The sequence below is a fragment of the Tarenaya hassleriana genome, unplaced genomic scaffold (assembly GCF_000463585.1).
Source record: "Tarenaya hassleriana unplaced genomic scaffold, ASM46358v1 Cleome41, whole genome shotgun sequence".
In the NCBI taxonomy this organism is placed as follows: domain Eukaryota; kingdom Viridiplantae; phylum Streptophyta; class Magnoliopsida; order Brassicales; family Cleomaceae; genus Tarenaya; species Tarenaya hassleriana.
Genome location: NW_010966933.1, coordinates 798,972 through 816,878, shown reverse-complemented (window position 1 = coordinate 816,878; position 17,907 = coordinate 798,972). Strand labels below are relative to the sequence as shown.

The following is a 17,907-nucleotide window of genomic DNA, read 5'->3' as shown; positions in this document are numbered from 1 at the left end:
ATAGTTTTTTTGTCAACCTCTCGAGCAAGATAATTGAAATAAAGTGTTTTCCACAAACACAGTTCGAGTCGGCATCACCAAAAATATAATTAAAATAAAGAAATCAAGAGGTTTTAAAGAAATTATTGCTGACAAAAAATAATAATAATTTTATACAGCTGCAGCATGGCTGAAAAGTGGGGGAGGAAGCTACGTGGCAATTCCTGAGGAGCCTCTCCGATCTGAAGCGGGACCCACATGTAGGACCCTTTCTGGGTCCCACGTCTCCCAAAAACAACCCACAGTATCTGGGTTTTCAATTTTTTTTTTTTGAATTCGGGGGTAAAAAAAAAGGTCATTTTGCAGCTATAAATTCGGACCAACCTCGACCCCTGTCTCTCCAACACAGATCATCCTCTCTCTCTCTCTTCAATCTTAGAAACAGAACTGTTCTCTCTCTTCTCTGCTCTGTCTTTGTTCCCTGAAATGGGTGAGTAGTGTCTTTTCGATTAAAATGTGTTCATCGCCATGTCCACGTCGATCCTCAGGTTTCAACTGTTTATATATATTAATTCTTCCCTGATTCTTCTCTCTATTCCTTTGGTAGTGAGATTTATCGAAGACAATGGCAAATTGGTGGTGGGGAAGAAGGGACTTATAACGGATAAGGAGATTCTTCAAGATCTCCAGATCAACTGCGGAGGTTTAATCAGTTCTTGGGTCGGTTCCATGAGAGATTCTTCTCCAACCCATCTCAAATCCTTTGCAAAGCAGTGTTCTTGGATGGTACTATACACACACGCACACACATATATATATATATATATATATATATACTTGTTGAATTCTATCTTCCATTTAAAAAAAAAAATCTGGGTTTGTGTTAAAAGAGAGAAAAAAAAAATTGGGAATGAATTGCAGACAGAACATCCATCAGCTTTGGACACGTTTGAAGAGATAATCCAAGCTTCGGACGGAAAGCAGATCGTGATGTTTCTTGATTACGACGGAACTCTGTCTCCCATTGTCGATGATCCTGATCGAGCTTTCATGTCCAAGAAGGTCAACTTCTTCATCTCTTTCTTTTTCTTCTTAAATATTCTTTTTTTTTTTCTGAAATATAACGAGCTTTTGTCCGAAAATGTTTTTTTTTTTTTCAGATGAGAAGAACGGTGAGGAATCTTGCGAAATGCTTTCCTACGGCCATAGTGAGCGGTAGATGCAGGGAGAAGGTACATTTACTCACTGTTAATATAATATTAATTTCGATTAATTGTTATATACTTAAATCTATATATATAATCTGTTTAATCCAATCTGAAACTAAATCCGCAGGTTTATAATTTTGTGAAATTGACCGAGTTGTACTACGCCGGAAGTCACGGCATGGACATCAAAGGGCCAGAGAAAGAATCCGAATGCATGAACAATGAATCCCTTCTCTGCCAACCCGCAACCGAGTTCCTCCCGATGATCGACGAGGTTAATGTTCAATCTTTTAATATATCCATTTTTTCCAATGATTTTGGTAATGGCATATATTTTTGAATTAAGTGTCACTATAAGCTAAAAAATAATTCATCCTTTTTGTTTTCAGGTTTACAAACAATTGGTCGAGAAAACGAAATCGACTCCCGGATCCAAGGTCGAGAACAACAAATTCTGCGTCTCTGTGCACTTCCGATGCGTCGACGAAAATGTATGATTATATCTTCTATTATATTTTGTTAATTCACACACACATATATATATATATATACATATACACGTTAATATGTATATATATAACCATTTAGATTATGCGATTTACAGATGTGGAATGAGTTGGCTCAGCAAGTCCGGTCAGTCTTGAAGGACTACCCTAAGCTCCGGCTCACTCAAGGGAGAAAGGTTAGGAGATATATCTAATTAATTAAAAGCTTAGAGTAATTTTGGTTTTAATGATTAGTTAATCAATCATGCATTTAATTAATTAATTAATGTTTAAGTTTATTAATTATTGGGGTTTTAAAACAGGTATTGGAGATTCGTCCAATCATCAAATGGGACAAAGGCAAAGCGCTGGAGTTCCTGTTGGAGTCACTCGGTATAAAACTATGCAAAAAAATATATTTATTTAATGAGAGAACACGTAACAGTGTTTGATATGATTATTTTCACTTTATGTTGAATAGTTTGAATTGGATTATACGCAGGATTTGCCAACTGTGCAGACGTTTTCCCCCTCTATATTGGAGATGACCGTACGGACGAAGATGCATTTAGGGTATAATTCCATATACCATATATCTCTACATATAATCATGAATACATTACAGCATATATGTTTATATCAATAAATCTATATATGTGTGTGCGTTATGATCGATGTTGCAGGTATTGAGAGAAAAAGGGCTAGGTCTTGGCATTCTTGTCTCCAAATTTCCAAAGGAGACCAATGCTGCTTATTCTCTGCAAGAACCCGATGAGGCAATCTCTCTCTCTCTCTCTCTCTTTCCATATATATACACACACACACACATGAACGTATATATATGTCATAGACATGTACAATATAGTGCGAAGATATATAATGTTATCAAGTTGATAAACTTGTATATATTCTTTTATTCTGTAACAGGTTATGGATTTTTTGCAACGCTTAGTAGAATGGAATCAACTGAGATGCGGGGCATGAAGACTGCTGTCCGTACAAGAGACTCTTATCTGAGTGCTTATATAGATTCGAACGTGATTGTGAAAAAAGAAAATGTAAAGAAAGTGTAACAAACTAGGGAGAAAATCAAATTGAACTCGTGATTTGAGTCCTTATTTCTACATAAGAATTTTATGCTTGTCTGCATAAATATGTACATAATCATGAAATCTTATTTCAAGGAAAGCTATATATATATACACACACACACGTTATAACGTATATCTCTGTCCATCGATGGGCATTTTGTATCTCTCTGTTACCAAACTACAAGTATCATGTGGGTTTAATTTAATATGTATATATGTCGGACTGACAAAAGTCTCGAGGTCTGTCTTGTTTCTACATACGAAACATATACAAAATACGGTGTGTGTGTGTATATACACACACAAATACATACACTCAACTCAGATTCGCTTCCTTTTCTCTAACAAAAAAAAAACCGATGGAATATTCGGCGAGAAGATAACATGCGTTGGAGGGGGATCTCCCCCAACTCAGTTGGTTTGAGAGTCCACTTCCTGAACAAGAGCTCGTGGGTTCAACACCCAGAGTATGGAGATTTCCCCTCCGATCACCTTCGGGTGTCTCACATCCCACACGTGTGGTACCGGTTGTGCGTGTGGGTCGAGATTAGTCTGGGCCTTTGAACCTAGGATTAACCGGTTATCAAAAAAAAAAAAACATGCGTTGGAGGCCATCAAACAGAGCCAACAGATGATCGGGGTTTATTTTAAACTCAATAACCAATGCTTTCGAATTTCAATACAACATAACTTAATTATTAGATGCTTAATTATATATATATATATATATATATATATATATATATATTAAGTTTACCATGTATATAATTTGTATATATGTATGTATGTATTATCATATTTTATCAATAAGAGATACTCATGCATCAGTGCAAGTACAGAATCCACGAACTTAAAAAGTGACATCTAATCTTAATCATTGTTTAATTAACTAATTAATTAAGCAGTTAATCACGATGTGAAGTGTACATCCTCGATGATGAGCTGCTAGAATATCACTAACGAGTAATGCAATATATATATATATATATAAAAGATAAATTAATTGCAAATTTTGCAAACTTGTATTAAAAAAAACATATTTCTAGAGAATTGGAGTGACATTGAATATTCAAAATTAGTTGTACAATTTTCAAAGTTGTATTGGCAGTGACATTATTAGCTTTGTTATTACATGGTATTAGCGGTATTTAATTAGGCACATTTACATTAATAATTACAGAAAACGCAATGGCTATGAACACCATCACCAATGCTGCATTTGTTGCAATATATATATATATATATATATATGTTCGATGGAATCTTTCTTGGCATTGTCTTTCTACTATTAGGTATCCCAAGGAAAAAAATAAGCATCGAAAGGGAATCTGTCTGACAATACAACTTCACACACATATGTATGTATGTATATATATGTCTATGTTTATGTGTACTGATATACCCAAGTTTGGGTGGCCCAGTGGTGAGAGCATGTTCTGACCCTGGTTCAAACCCAAGCGTGGGGAGAGTTATTCACCTGGATTTTTTCGGTTCTGTGGGAGATATAGTCGGACTAAAGATCCAGTGAACTTTCAGATTATAAAAAAAAAAAGTTCTAACTGTTGTGGTAAGAGCTAATATATTCTCCAAGTTTTGTACATTTGATTCATTTTGTGTATATGATAGTTTGTGTATTGTGTATATAGAATTGGTTAACAAATAAAATACTACTTTTGATCGTGTGTTTTAACGTGGAACGTATCTCAAATAGTTGTAGCTAACGTAGCAAATACAAATTAAATAAATTTCATGTATAATGTGGAACAATCCGTTGCCTTGTATGCAATCTACGAAATATTTTTTGAGCACAATAAATCTAATATGTATATACAGAATGTGGTATAGGCTAATCAGCACATTGTATAGTCTTTTTGTTATATTAAAGCTCCAATTTAACCGCTAATTAAGCTGAGAAAACATACATAGAAATTAATTAATGGTCAAAGTCTTAACTGTCACCAGGTCCATGGTTACATTACATGTCTGCATAACCAAATAGACCGAAATTAAAACCGTAGTAAACGCTGATTATTTAACTTTGCCTTTTGTCGGAACTCGGCCCCATGTGAACAATTCGATATTTCACTTATAAAATAAAAGAGTACAAGAAGATGCCTTTTTCCTCTATATTAAATAATCCCAATATATATATATATATAATATATATCAGCAGTAGCGATCCCGGAATAACTGATTGGTGGTGAATTATCTTGATTTTGTAACTTGTTGGATGTTATGATTTATAATGATAAATGTAATAGATCTAATTTTCGAATACGTTATGGATTAGTTGTAAATTAAGAAAAACATGGACAATAAAAAAAAATCTATTCAATTAGCATGCATGTAGAATGGACCAACTTGATTGACTATTTGGTATTAGCCGCCACAGAGTCAAATTTGTCACCCATAAGTCGCAATTATTGAGGGAAAAAAATACTTTGTTAATGATTTGATTAGTTTGATTGTTAGGGCACGTTATTAGTTGTCTACTTTCCAACGAACCGCAGATGTTAATACGCCCATTTCTCCGACATGCCACAAGGAGATCATTAAAAAGATTTGACTATATGTTTATGTTAGAGATATTTTAAATGGCAAGTTATTAGAGATATTTTAAATGCACACGAAAATGTGAACATGCAAGTGGGTATATGCAAGTGGGTATTAGTTTATGTTAGAGATATTTTAAATGGCAAGTTATATGATTTGACTATATGTTTTTACATAGCCTAAGTTTTGGGGGTATTCCCAAGTTCTTGAAACAAGGAAATTTCAATGTCATTGGTCGTAGAAATCGTAAAAAATCCTGCCAATATCTATTATTTATATTTACCATTTTCGACACGTCTAACCACAGGATCTTAATAATTCAATTGCCTTTCGGTAGCCTATATATGTTTTTCTTTTTGGGATTTTGTTATAATCGAAATCATCAGACTTTATGTTGCAGTACATGAATAACACAAACGTAACCCTAGAGCTAGGCGTGATTTTCGTGAACGCTGAGTATTTTTTTTTTTTATAATTCGAAAATTAACAGTATTTTTTATCCAATTATATTTTCCAGATGATTGGAAAAATTTAAGTGAATACTTCTCCTCAAATACAGACACGAATCCGGATTGAAAATGAGTTTTGTCCTATTCCTTATTAATTCAACCAACCAATCTTAAATAATTAAATATAATTTTGTTCATGTTTAAATAGTCTTTCGGCCTTAACATAGACATGATATGGAAATTGATCATGACTATATACACATGAGAATATATTTGTTTTGTTCTCCATCATTGTCTCTCGTGTTGGAATCTAATAGAACAACAGTTGGTACAACTTTTTTTTTGGTTAGGGTTTTCAATTAAAGTGAATAATATTATTAATTAAATATATATGTCACTTTAGTAATATTATATAATTAACAGGAGAATCTGAACAACCAAGATGAGAGAGTGAAGAGTTGTAATCCACCAAAAAAAGAAGCGAGTACGAACAAAACAAAACATTGTAAAGGTGAATTGCTCTTTAATTCGTTTTCTCGCACTTTTTCTTTTAAATTTCACTCCCCCGCCCCAATTACTGGCCAACGAGATTAAATTAAATAGAAATGAATAACATATAACTATATTCACATTTAAAATGTATCTATAAATGATCTAAATAAAAAAATACAAATATTATATTGTGAATTAATCACCGTACCTTTAAATGTTTTTTTTTTGGCCAACCCTAAATATTTTTTTTTTGATGAAAGCCAACCCTAAATATTTGCTTATTGGAGCCAATCAAGATTACTTACCAAACATATATCGAATGTAAAGTAAATGTAAAGACACCCTTTCGACCGACTTACGTTTGCATTATTAGCATTTAATTTCGGACCATGCATGCATGCATGAACCGATGATTTAATATTAGAAAAACTAAATAAAAAAAGACAAAATGGAACTCGAATCCAATGCCTAATAAACTCTATAAGATACGTGTTCGGACTTGCTTCAATTATGTTTGCGTTGTTTATGCGTGTTCCGACCAACCCAAGAACCTCGGAACCAATCAAGATTCATAACGTCCAAATCTGAAATTTGAGTTCATTTAATTAATGGAAATTTCTCATTAATTAAGCCCTCCATGTGGGTAACAAAGGCTGCATCTCCTAGCTTGTATTATTGAACTCTTGGATTATATTATATTAAAACCTAGGTACTGGTGGGTAAATAATAGAATCAGTCAGTCCACCAAATTTGATTATCATATAGCCTTCTTTTCTCTTCTGTTCATGCATTCATCATATAATTGGATAGTAAAAGACCAGGGAATAGTTCCCATTATTTCAGGTATTGCTTGAATGCTTTTGCGACACGTGTTTCCTCAACTTTCGGACACGCGAGCACTTGCCTATATACAATTCGGACACAATATCTGTGTACGCGCGTGTGTACATATGTATGTGTACTGTTCATTGGTGAGACGTTCCAAAGTCTTTGGTCACATGTGGATCCATGTGACTCAGATGCTCTCATTATTTGGAGCAAACGAGGGATTGCCCATCTCAATTTGCTCAAGAATCCTCTGACAAATTCCAAAAAATAAAAAAATGGTAAAAAATAAAAATAAACGGACGATGGGTTTGGATTAAGCATTTATATATTCGACAATAGAGAAAATTTGTTTTATTCATAACAAAAAAAAGGAACAGAGAAAGATGGGATTTCTCATGCGTGGACTTTTGCATGAGAGAGTACAAAAAACAATTTAAATAAACAAAACAAGAGAGGGATGTGAAATTGTATACATTACGAAAGTTGGTAGATGAATGGTTATATGTATACGATTATTTTCTTTCTTATTACATTGGGCATTATTAATGAGATCCATAATTCGTGCTCATTTAATTTTATTTTCAATTTTGTGATATGACCACTGAAAAGTGAAAATTGCATATCATATAAGAGATGCTGAGCTAGTTAATTAGCTTTATATAAAAAAAAAGGTGAATATCAATGATGGCTAAGCCATGGACACCATTGAAATCGAGAATAATATATTGTCCTAGAATTTGAATGCGGTCCACATTGTCCTGCAAAAATAAGTGGACCGCTTTATAAATTTCCTTATTCACATCTCTACGTCCTTCACTCTTTGTAATGAATTATCGGATGCCTGCCCCTTGGAGAAAAAACTTTTTCGCATGGAAATTCACACATTCGTATAGTATGATGTACGTATAATGCTATCATATACCAATTTAAGTAACTCAACCGGTAAAATGGGATGCAAAGTATCTGTCCCGTCTCGAATTTGAGTTTAAGTTAGAAAGTAAAACGTAATTCTAATCACATAATTTATTTTCAACTCTGAAATTAGTTTAAATTTCGATTCAGAACACCCGATTATAAAAAATATATATAATATGGTACGTCTTTGAATGGGCATGATTAAGGAAAGTAGTTGTATTTTACATTTACGTAAATATATATGGAATTTAGCAAAATACAGAGGAGATGTTTAATATAATGATACTGCCAAGTGCCAACTGTTGAGGAAGTGATAGAACCAAAACACGTGCTAATTCCTCGAGTCTATAAGTATATCCTAAGATATTGAGCCTTTTTTTAAAAAAATCTCATCCCATTATGTATGTTTTTGCATTTATTATTTTATTTGTCCTTGCCATCGTGGGTTATAATTTTTTTTTATTATTTCATGTTTTATTATATACTGGGCCTGTAATTTAAATAACAATGAATCTAATGTAATATATTTGAGAGTGAGCCCAATTTTCTAAAGCCCGTTGTATCAAATGAAAAATGAGTATTGGCCCAATGCTCAAGTAACGGACCTAGAAAATATTGTAAATGAGGGCAAACTTAATTGTATTGTATAATAAAAATAATTTATCATGGGGGCACGTAATAATTTTAGTTAAAATCTTATAAACATTACAAAGAAATTATTAATTCAAGTGGTGTATAACAATGGAATTAAATTTAGCATTCAATTCAATTTGGTGCGACTTCATCCTATCCGAAAAGGAAGAAATTTCGACAAGTGAAAGTTATAGTTGTGTGTTTCGATTGTGTGTGTGTGTGTATATATATATTAATTTAGAGATTTAAATATTTTTGGATAAAGTTTTTTGGGTAAATCCCAAAAAAAACACTGAACAAATTTTGGATAAAGTTTTTAGAACGTTATTAATTTTTCAAATTTAGGGTTTTTTATTCGATTTTTTTTATGAACAACGATAACAACTGGTGGCTGGTAGGTCTCCCTCCATTATCCGTAATGGAAAGCAGGAGTTCCCTTCACATAGCTCCGGTAATCAGATAAGGGAAGAGCGCAACAATGGCGATTTCTGCTTTAACCCTTACATCATCATCATCATCTCCTAATATACGCACCGACCGACCCATCACTCCCTCTAGACCCTCTTCTTCTTCTTCTCCTTCCACGTCACTCTCATGTCTCTGTTCTTCTTCCTCCAATTGCTCGCCGAAATTCGCGATCCCAGCCGCTAAGAAACGCGTTTCCAGCATGGGCATTTCCTTTCTTGCCGCTTCGATTCTCGCTCTGACGCCGCTCGACGCGGACGCGACTCGAATCGAGTACTACGCCACCACCGGAGACCCTCTCTGCGAGTACAGCTACGCTCGATCCGGCCTCGGCTTCTGCGACATCTCCGTCGGCTCCGGCGACGAGGCTCCGCGTGGACAACTCATCAATGTATCTTCCCTGAATACCCTTTTGTCAAATTTCACTAAATTTTGCTATTCAGGGTTTCACTTTGATCGTATCCCCACCCATTTCATCCGTTTTTCGAGCCGAGTTTGACTGAAATCCTTCATATTTCCATATGCCCATTTCTATAATATGTTTGCTCTGTGTGGTGATTGTGTGAAGTGTTCGACTTGTGGATTCTTATTGTACATTTGGGAAATTTTGGGTGGACAGGTTCATTACACAGCAAGGTTTGCAGATGGGACATTGTTTGACAGTAGCTATAAACGTGCTAGACCCCTTACTATGCGTATTGGAGTCGGCAAGGTATTAAAGCGATGTGCTTCACTATGATCTTTTCCATGTTCTGTATCTGTATATGCATCTTGATGTGGATGGAACATTGTCTTGCAATGCTTTCTGGGTTATTGTCTTTTCATGTTTAGAAGAAACTGATACTTATGTTAAAGAAAGTTGGGCATGGATCCAGTAAATGTGCTGTGGTGTGTTGGATTCAGAGATTTAGGTGGATTGCTAAGCCGATGAACTGATTTGTTTCTTGGGTAAAAAGCTTTTATGTGACGAGAAAACGGTGATTTAGAACATACAAACTAGTTTGTTAGCCTGAAATTACTTCTCAATTTCCTTAGTATCCTCGGTTGAACTACTCAAAGTTGTCATTGCCTCTGCAATTCTGTGGAGAGATGAACTCGTGGGAGAGGGGTTGTCTTGTGAATCAAATGATGAAGCTGAAAGTTTTGACCTTTAGGTGCTGGTTATGACCTGACATATTCAATGTAGTAAAATTCTTTGCGTTCCATTAGGAGTAAGCAAGAAAAACTTCAAATTCCCACAAAAGACATGCCTCTTACTCTTGTTCTTCAAGATGATCAGGTTATTAGGGGTTTGGACCAGGGGATTCTTGGGGGTGAAGGAGTACCCCCAATGCGGATAGGCAAGTTTTTGTATCTATTTACCGTAATTTTCTTTTGTGGACATCTTTTTCCATCCACCACGTTTATCAGGCTGGAAATATCGACATGACCGCACGTGTGTGTGCGTACAGGTGGAAAACGGAAGCTTCAAATTCCGCCTCATCTAGCGTATGGACCAGAGCCTGCTGGATGCTTTTCGGGTTAGTTTCCATAACTCCTTTGATCTCTTCACTTGTGGCGCTCTTCTTGCTCTGTGCTCATGGCAATATATAATTGTTGATTCTAAACACTTCTTTCCTGGTTAAACAATCTTGAACTTTTCGATTGATTGTCTGTCAAATTGTTTTTTTTTTATGCAGGTGACTGTAACATACCTGCGAATGCAACTCTGCTCTATGATATCAAATTTGTTGAAATATATGCTGGAAGCAATACAAGATGAAATCGGTCACCAACTTCATTCAGCAAAGGAGATCACCATATGTATATCAGGTGAATCAGCTGACCATCTTGAATCGACATTTTCTTGATATTTTGCCTAATGAAACATCCGTATCTCTAAAAGAAATAAGATTTCATGCTTATTCGTGAACTGGGTGCTTCTCTGTTCACTTGGTTTACTTCAAAATTGTTGGATGAATGCCTGATTATCCACTGGTTGAGTGCCCAACAATCAAAATACGCATAATCTGTCTAAACTACGCAGAAGCTACATGCATATAGTGTTATTATAAGATCTTTGAGTGGTTTTCCTCCTTTATCACTTGTGAAATCATGTATTTCACACGGTGAGATGATTCAGAAGTATTAGCTTTACATGTATAACCGCATGTTAGGTCAGATTCCTTCATAGTAAGTGATGGCAATATGTACAGAAACAGGAAGAAACAACGACGTGCTTGTCATCAGAGTATCTCTGACATAATCAAGAATCATCTCAGTATGGTTTTGCATCATCCTGTCCTGTGGGTTGGTATTTTGCTTGCATCAACACTAGCCGAACCTCATATTATCAGTTCAGTTTGAAAAAAAAAAAAAAACTTCATTTTATAGTTTTCAGGAGGAAACTGCTTCTGGGTTCCAGTGAAACTGCTTCAAAGATCGAGTATCTGAAGAACAGATCATGGTGATAACACTGTAATGATTCATAGGTTATGCATTTATGGTGTATATATGGAGATAATACTGTAATGATGAAGAATTGATCTTTAAGTCCAACTGTTGTGTAATAAAAGCTTGCGTTTTTACCAGATTGAAGCAAATCCAGTCCCAACTCAAGATTCTGTTCCTTATGGCTTAAGTTATTGGATTAGCCATAATATCTATCAATAATCAGATCGAATTTAGCAAACTATATTTATTATATTCAACCAAAAGAAAAAGACATATGTATGTAATTCCTGAATCCTATATAGAAATATATGGTTACATAATAGAGCATGCATTAGGGTTATCATCGCTGAACAGAGAGACATAAGAAGGGTCATCGTCGTGGTGAATGGTCATTGTCCCTGTCGAGACAGGGGGGTCAACTCTTCTGACATAGCCCGGAGGCGCCTTCTTGTCGTAAGCGCCGGCTACGTACGGTCGAGCCACCAGGTTGTACGGGACGTACGGCCATATCTCGGCCTTCTTCCCAGTCCCCTTCGCCTTCTTCAACACCTTGCTGGCATCCACGTAACCCGTCACCGTCACCTTGTGCTGCTTCCTGTTTATCTCCACCGTTTTCACTCCTTTATCAAACATATAAAAAGATTATAAAATAAGATCGTATGCCCGTTTTTTGCATGTTATATACATATATATATATATACACACGAAGATGATATGTTACCACTTAAAGAGGAGAGGGCGTTCTTGACTTTGAGGACACAGCCGTCACAGTCCATTCGAACCTTGAGCTCCACTGTCTGAAACTGCTTCTTCTTCTTCTTGCCATGTTTATGCCTTCCTCCATTTATCAGCTCTGACAAATACTCCATTGTTCCTCCAAACCCCATTCCTGAATCCTTTTTTATTTTCCACACAGTGTGTATATGTGTTATACAATGAGGATAATCTCTCTCTCTCTCTCTCTCTCTCTCTCTCTCTCTCTCTCTCTCTCTCTCTGTAAGTGCTTATTGTGTATGCTGTCTTTGCTTAGCTCTGGGTTGTTTGCAAGGAGTGGATTGTCTCCATCTACTTATATAGGCATGTTGTCTCATTGATTAAAATATATATATATATATATATTATTGAAGTACATTATATATATATATTATTGAAGTACATTATTGTGGGGCTTTTTCTAACAAAAAAAATATGGAAAAAAAACTTTCTTTTTATGAGCTTAGTGGGTAAGTCTTTGTTATATCGCGGAAGGACCTTAAGATTGAAGTAACGTATATACACTACGGACCGATTTCGTAATATTATATAATTAACTTATAATTCATATGATGGTTACATTTTCAACTAGGTTTTGCATGTAATATTATATAATATATATAAAAGGAAAAGTCTATCGACGCTAATTAATACCATACCATTCAATTGTTTCAAAAAATTATAAAATCATGGAAAATCAGTTTTATAAGTTATTAAATTCCCTTGTTCATTCCCAAGAAGACTCGAAGAAGGTGATGGTGAGAGACACCAATTTGCCGTTACACAAATATTTGAATATTTATATATTTATCGTCAATCCATTATCTTTTGTCGTGAAACGCCTGTCGTCGGTTCACTATAACGAGCAATAATCAAATTAAGTAAATAATTTCACAACAATTTCTAAAATAAACTATATATAGTGGACCAACATTTTATATAGAACGTTCACACGAACAGCTTCACACGTTTGAAGGGAGAGATCGATATCTAGCCGTTCCATCTGTACACGTGGCAGAGATCCGACGGTGTTGGTATGTGGGGTTGTCTCTTTGATTGGAGATGTATGTGTGTGTCTCTGAGCTGTTTCATTTCTTAAGGTTCGCTGGGTCAGCTGGTAGGAGACACGGTGCGCCGCTCTGGCTATTTCCCACGCGCTTCGGTGGCGCGTGGTATACACGGACATGCGCATGTATTGGTGGTACCGTGGTAGTCATATAGTATCTGGCAATAATTGATATGAATATAAATTATTCGGAGTATTTCGATATCTTTAATTTGTTTATGCAAAAGAATCCAATTTTTTTTCAACTCGAATACCAAATCTATTCACAGAAAGGACAGATGATGGGTTTGGGATATATTTTTAAATAAAATATCAAACAAATTTAACGAAATTAAAATTTAATTGGTTCAGAAAAAGGCCTAGTGAAAACATTTTAATAAAAAAGGTTATATATTATATAAAAAAAAAGGTTATATACGACATTTGATAAGTAGAAAGGCTCTTTGCTCGTGGGGGGGGGGGAACCGTAATTTCGAAAAAGTATTGGGTGTTCTTCGATATTTATATGGAATATGGGGGCTCGGTTTATTTTCTGGACGCCAAACCGCAGCGTTTGAAGGAAAAAGGGGTTTAGTATCTTCCGTTAAACGACGCCGTAAGGGAGCTAGTCGCTTGCCAAGTGTGCGTCAAACAAGGGTAGCTTCGGTATTTCAGTGAAAATGGTCGTATTTCGCTTACAATCCTTCAAGTCCTTCACGGATTTCGATTATCGAGCACCCGACACCGAGGGAACCCTAGAAATGGCCTCATCTTCCTCCTAAATTCCCTAATAAAAAAATTTTCGTCGGATAGAAAATTCCCAATGTCCGGTTTATCTGTTCATCTTCGTTAGAATTTTGTAGACATTTCGCGTCTCTCTTCGCTCCATTTCTTCTGTTTTCGTTCTTACTTTTTTACGTTCATCTCCTCGGTAGAAATTACAGTATCGAATCTGAATTTACAAGAATGGGTGTTTTCCGTCTGATTTGAGTGGGAAATTAGCAGAAATTTTCAATTTTGCGCGGTGGGTTTTGATCATTATCTTGTCTTGGCGGTCATTTTCTCTAACGGTCGTTCTTCTTCTTCTGCCGTGGAATTATAGGGTTTCAATTTGTTCAGCGGTGTTCACCCATTTGCAGAAGCGCAGGCATTTAGGCTCTCTCCGGCTCTGTGGCGAATCTACCGTAAGTCATCTCTCGATTTTTCTCTCTTTTTCATTGATTCTGGTTGGTGATTGCTGGAAAATCTCCCCATTTTTCATTCTCGTGATTATCGCATTGCTTTATCCGCTATTGGTTTTTGTTGTGTCATGTGGAATTAGAGAATAGCGTACACTTAGAAAGATTTTGTTTGTGTGATTTCTTGAGGTTTTCAGTTCCAGTCCTAAGCCAAGATGTCGTCTCCCTATCCCATTTTGGACAACCGACCAATCGATAAGTGGAAGGTTACTGAATTGAAAGAAGAGCTGAAAAGACGGAAATTGACAACGGGAGGCTTGAAGGTGGATTTGATTAAACGTCTGGACGAAGCCCTTCGTATCGAGAAAGAAAATGCTGAAATAGTTCCTTGTGCTGCTGACGAAATCAATCGATGCGTGGAAATGACACCAAAACTTGGCGAAGTAGTTGTTCCAGTTTCAGGGGAAGCAACTCCAGTTGCAGCTCCCAAGACAAAACTAGTTTTTGTTGAGACTGCTGCCCTTCAGACAACTCCAGTGCAAGCTAAAGTAGAGGATAACTTGGTTAAAAATGGTGATGATGACCAGAATGAGAAGGTTGATGATGTTAGAAATGTAGGTTTTCGTGACAGTTCCCCTATTCATGCGAAGCAACAGGAAACCCTAGAAGGGTATGTGAAGGATGAAACTGCTGAAGTAGTTGCTGAAGATTTGTCTAGTGATATTCTCATGGATTCGAAGAGTAAGGAAATAATTACCGGGTTGGATGATGATGATGGTGATTCTAAGCTTCAGACAGAGAATGAATGTGTAAAGGCCAAGCTGACAGATGACTTGCATGTTACATCTGCTTCAATCAACCAGGTATCTGAGGTCACACCTGTTACTGGCGTTGCGGTAAAATCTGTTTGTTTTTCTACTGATTCTGTGTCAAATAATGAAAAAATCGAACTGAAGGATAACGTAATTGCTGATGATGTCAAATTAGAACATAGTGTTAGTAAGTCACAAGAGATTGTGGAACCATCATCGTTTGGTACTGTTGAGGAGCCACTTGAGCCGAAGACAGATGACAGCAATGATGAAAATGCTGCTGATATGACAAAGGGAAATGAAAATATCGATGCAGGATATTCAGAAAAGTTGAATTTAGATAGAGATTCTGGCGATGATTCTATGGATGAGGAGGAGGCGGATACAAAGGGAACCGAGTCAAATAATTCTGATGAAGTGGTGAATAAGATTGAGAAAAATGAAGTGCCTGCTGTTAAAGTGGAAACCCCTTTCGACGTTATGAGGAATGGTCCAGTTACTGGTAACGGTGACCTCCCTGAAAGTGAGAATCAACCTGTGGTGACTTCTGAGAAAAGAAAGCTTCCTGTTAATGGTAAACTTTTTCCTTCTCTTGCTTCCATTAGTAATTCTGTTTTCCTGTCACGATTCTATACATGGTTATTGAGGATCTCGCAAACTACGTTGAGAACGTGTTTGATGTGTCACAAATGGTGAATTATCTTCTATTTCCATTTCATAACAGATCAAGAAGCTGTTGGAAATAGTGATCCTGTTAAGAGACAGCGCAGATGGAACTCTGAGAATATGAAAGTTCCCGAAGTACGGATCTCTAATGGCGTACTCACTACTCCCAAGTCTACGGGTTTGAACCGAAACTTCTCTATACCCGATTCATCCACTAGCGAGGATGGAGCCAAGGAACGTGTGGGTGAGTAATCTGAGTAGGCTCTGTTCATTATTCATTCGAGCCATTCATTATCGGTTGTTTATAACGTTAATATATCCATGTCCATATTTCATTTGGGCAGTTCCTCCTCCTCAAAAGGAGCCCACAAATTCGCTCAGGATTGATCGTTTCCTTAGGCCTTTCACACTGAAAGCTGTTCAAGAGCTTTTGGGCAAAACTGGGAATGTTGCCAGTTTCTGGATGGATCACATCAAGACCCATTGCTATGTATCAGTAAGGCATTCTTTTCTCGAACTCGAATTATTCTCTGTTGTTTGGTTCTTCACTCGATAAAAATTCTTCAGACCCTTTGAATTACAATTTCCCTCTGCTTTAAACTATGTTGTAATGCAGTATTCTTCGATTGAAGAGGCCACGGCGACTAGGAATGCTGTTTACAACCTCCAATGGCCGCCTAACGGGGGACGCCTTCTGGTAGCCGAGTTTGTGGACCCGGAAGAAGTGAGGGCTAAAGCCGAGCCTCCTCAGCCTCAAGCCACACCAGCTGCTGGCGGTCCCTCCCAGCCCGAACCACAAGGCTCCAAGGCACAGCCACCGACTGCTCTCCCGCCTCCACCACCTCTGTTCAATCCAACTCCAGCCAGAGAACGGCTTCAGCCTCCACCTCCTCCACCTGTTCCAGACCAACAAGAACCGCCCATCCTGACACTGGACGATCTGTTCAGGAAGACAAAGGCGACACCCAGGATATACTACCTGCCCTTGTCGGAGGATCAAGTTACAGCCAAGCTCGGGTCTCGGGGAAAAGTTGCTAACGAGTAGTACTAGTGGAGTGTAGAGGGATGGTGTATGGTGGTAGCCATGGCTGGGCCATGTCCTGGTTTGATGATGTCCTTTAGCAGGTTCCCTTAGGTTTTTGCCCACCTTTCTGCTGCTGAGTTCTTTGACTAATGCGTTTTCTTATGTAGAGACATTTAGTGGATTTTGGCCTTGTTCTTGATTTATAAAGCCCCTTTTAACTTTTTTGTCGGTCGGAATTTCGTTCATCTGTCGGTTTCGGATCAGGAAATTACATTTTAGTTAACTTCTTCATCGTGACGGATCACCGACGTTAACAGAGAGTTCCCGCTTCATGGGAACGACTAAACTGATACCAAAACATAAACTACAGCTGTCTTCTTCTTCCCACACATGCACATGCACATGCACATACAATGGCGGATCAAAAAAATTTTATAGCCCGAGAAGTAGTAAGATAGATTTAATTTTAAAACAGGGTATTTTATAATTTAAGTTGAAATTTTATAAAATTTATTAAAAAATTAATTATTGTTAATTACAAAATGGGGGTATGTAACCCCGTTCCCTCTGCCCATATATGTATATATTGATTTGATTTTTTCTTAGGTGATGATTGTGTATCCATTGGAGACAAAACGTTCAACGTTAACATTACCGCAGTGAACTGGTGGACCTGGTCATGGCGTGAGGTATAATTTTTTTTTTCTATCTTTAATCAAAATCAGATTTTTTTTTTCACGTTTTTTTCCTTTCTAAATGCCCTAATATATATATATATATACATATATATATATATATAAATATAAATACAATACAAATAGTATTGGAAGTTTAGGTAACCCAACCTAGTGTGGGCGAGTGGTTGGGATATGGGCCAATGTGGCTTCATGTCGGGTGT

At 36.7% G+C, this 17,907-nt stretch overlaps 4 protein-coding genes across 11 annotated transcripts; 3 read left to right on the top strand and 1 right to left on the bottom strand.

Annotated features, from left to right (window-relative positions):
* The first annotated feature begins 401 nt into the window (after positions 1-401).
* Positions 402-2,819, top strand: LOC104824865 (probable trehalose-phosphate phosphatase H). Its single transcript, XM_010557049.1, has 11 exons — positions 402-469; positions 587-765; positions 901-1,041; positions 1,140-1,211; positions 1,315-1,461; positions 1,577-1,678; positions 1,792-1,869; positions 1,996-2,065; positions 2,175-2,245; positions 2,356-2,448; positions 2,600-2,819. Exons 1-11 carry the CDS (start codon positions 466-468, stop codon positions 2,654-2,656), a joined length of 1,014 nt encoding a protein of 337 aa, XP_010555351.1. The 5' UTR covers positions 402-465; the 3' UTR covers positions 2,657-2,819.
* A 6,217-nt stretch (positions 2,820-9,036) lies between these two features.
* LOC104824864 (photosynthetic NDH subunit of lumenal location 4, chloroplastic) lies at positions 9,037-11,670 on the top strand. 6 transcript variants are annotated; one of them, XR_773477.2, is made up of 7 exons: positions 9,037-9,489; positions 9,718-9,810; positions 10,378-10,438; positions 10,550-10,618; positions 10,778-10,910; positions 11,300-11,387; positions 11,472-11,670. XR_773477.2 is itself a non-coding variant. In XM_010557048.2 (5 exons), the coding sequence occupies exons 1-5, from the start codon at positions 9,112-9,114 to the stop codon at positions 10,858-10,860; spliced, it is 684 nt and encodes a 227-aa protein (XP_010555350.1). In that variant the 5' UTR covers positions 9,037-9,111; the 3' UTR covers positions 10,861-10,911. The 6 variants fall into 6 exon arrangements, 1 of the variants encoding a protein (XP_010555350.1); XR_773478.2 differs by having other exon boundaries at positions 11,294-11,387; positions 11,479-11,670; XR_773476.2 differs by having other exon boundaries at positions 11,294-11,387.
* A 134-nt stretch (positions 11,671-11,804) lies between these two features.
* On the bottom strand, positions 11,805-12,579 carry LOC104824863 (heavy metal-associated isoprenylated plant protein 20). Its single transcript, XM_010557047.2, has 2 exons — positions 12,253-12,579; positions 11,805-12,151 (listed from the first exon to the last, which is right to left on the bottom strand). Exons 1-2 carry the CDS (start codon positions 12,416-12,418, stop codon positions 11,844-11,846), a joined length of 474 nt encoding a protein of 157 aa, XP_010555349.1. The 5' UTR covers positions 12,419-12,579; the 3' UTR covers positions 11,805-11,843.
* A 1,471-nt stretch (positions 12,580-14,050) lies between these two features.
* Positions 14,051-17,237, top strand: LOC104824862 (apoptotic chromatin condensation inducer in the nucleus-like). 3 transcript variants are annotated; one of them, XM_010557046.1, is made up of 6 exons: positions 14,051-14,154; positions 14,432-14,513; positions 14,705-15,893; positions 16,044-16,229; positions 16,330-16,481; positions 16,602-17,237. In XM_010557046.1, the coding sequence occupies exons 3-6, from the start codon at positions 14,723-14,725 to the stop codon at positions 17,028-17,030; spliced, it is 1,938 nt and encodes a 645-aa protein (XP_010555348.1). In that variant the 5' UTR covers positions 14,051-14,154; positions 14,432-14,513; positions 14,705-14,722; the 3' UTR covers positions 17,031-17,237. The 3 variants fall into 3 exon arrangements, with proteins under 3 accessions (XP_010555348.1, XP_010555345.1, XP_010555346.1); XM_010557043.1 differs by having other exon boundaries at positions 14,051-14,513; XM_010557044.1 differs by having other exon boundaries at positions 14,051-14,513; positions 14,697-15,893.
* Positions 17,238-17,907: the final 670 nt, after the last annotated feature.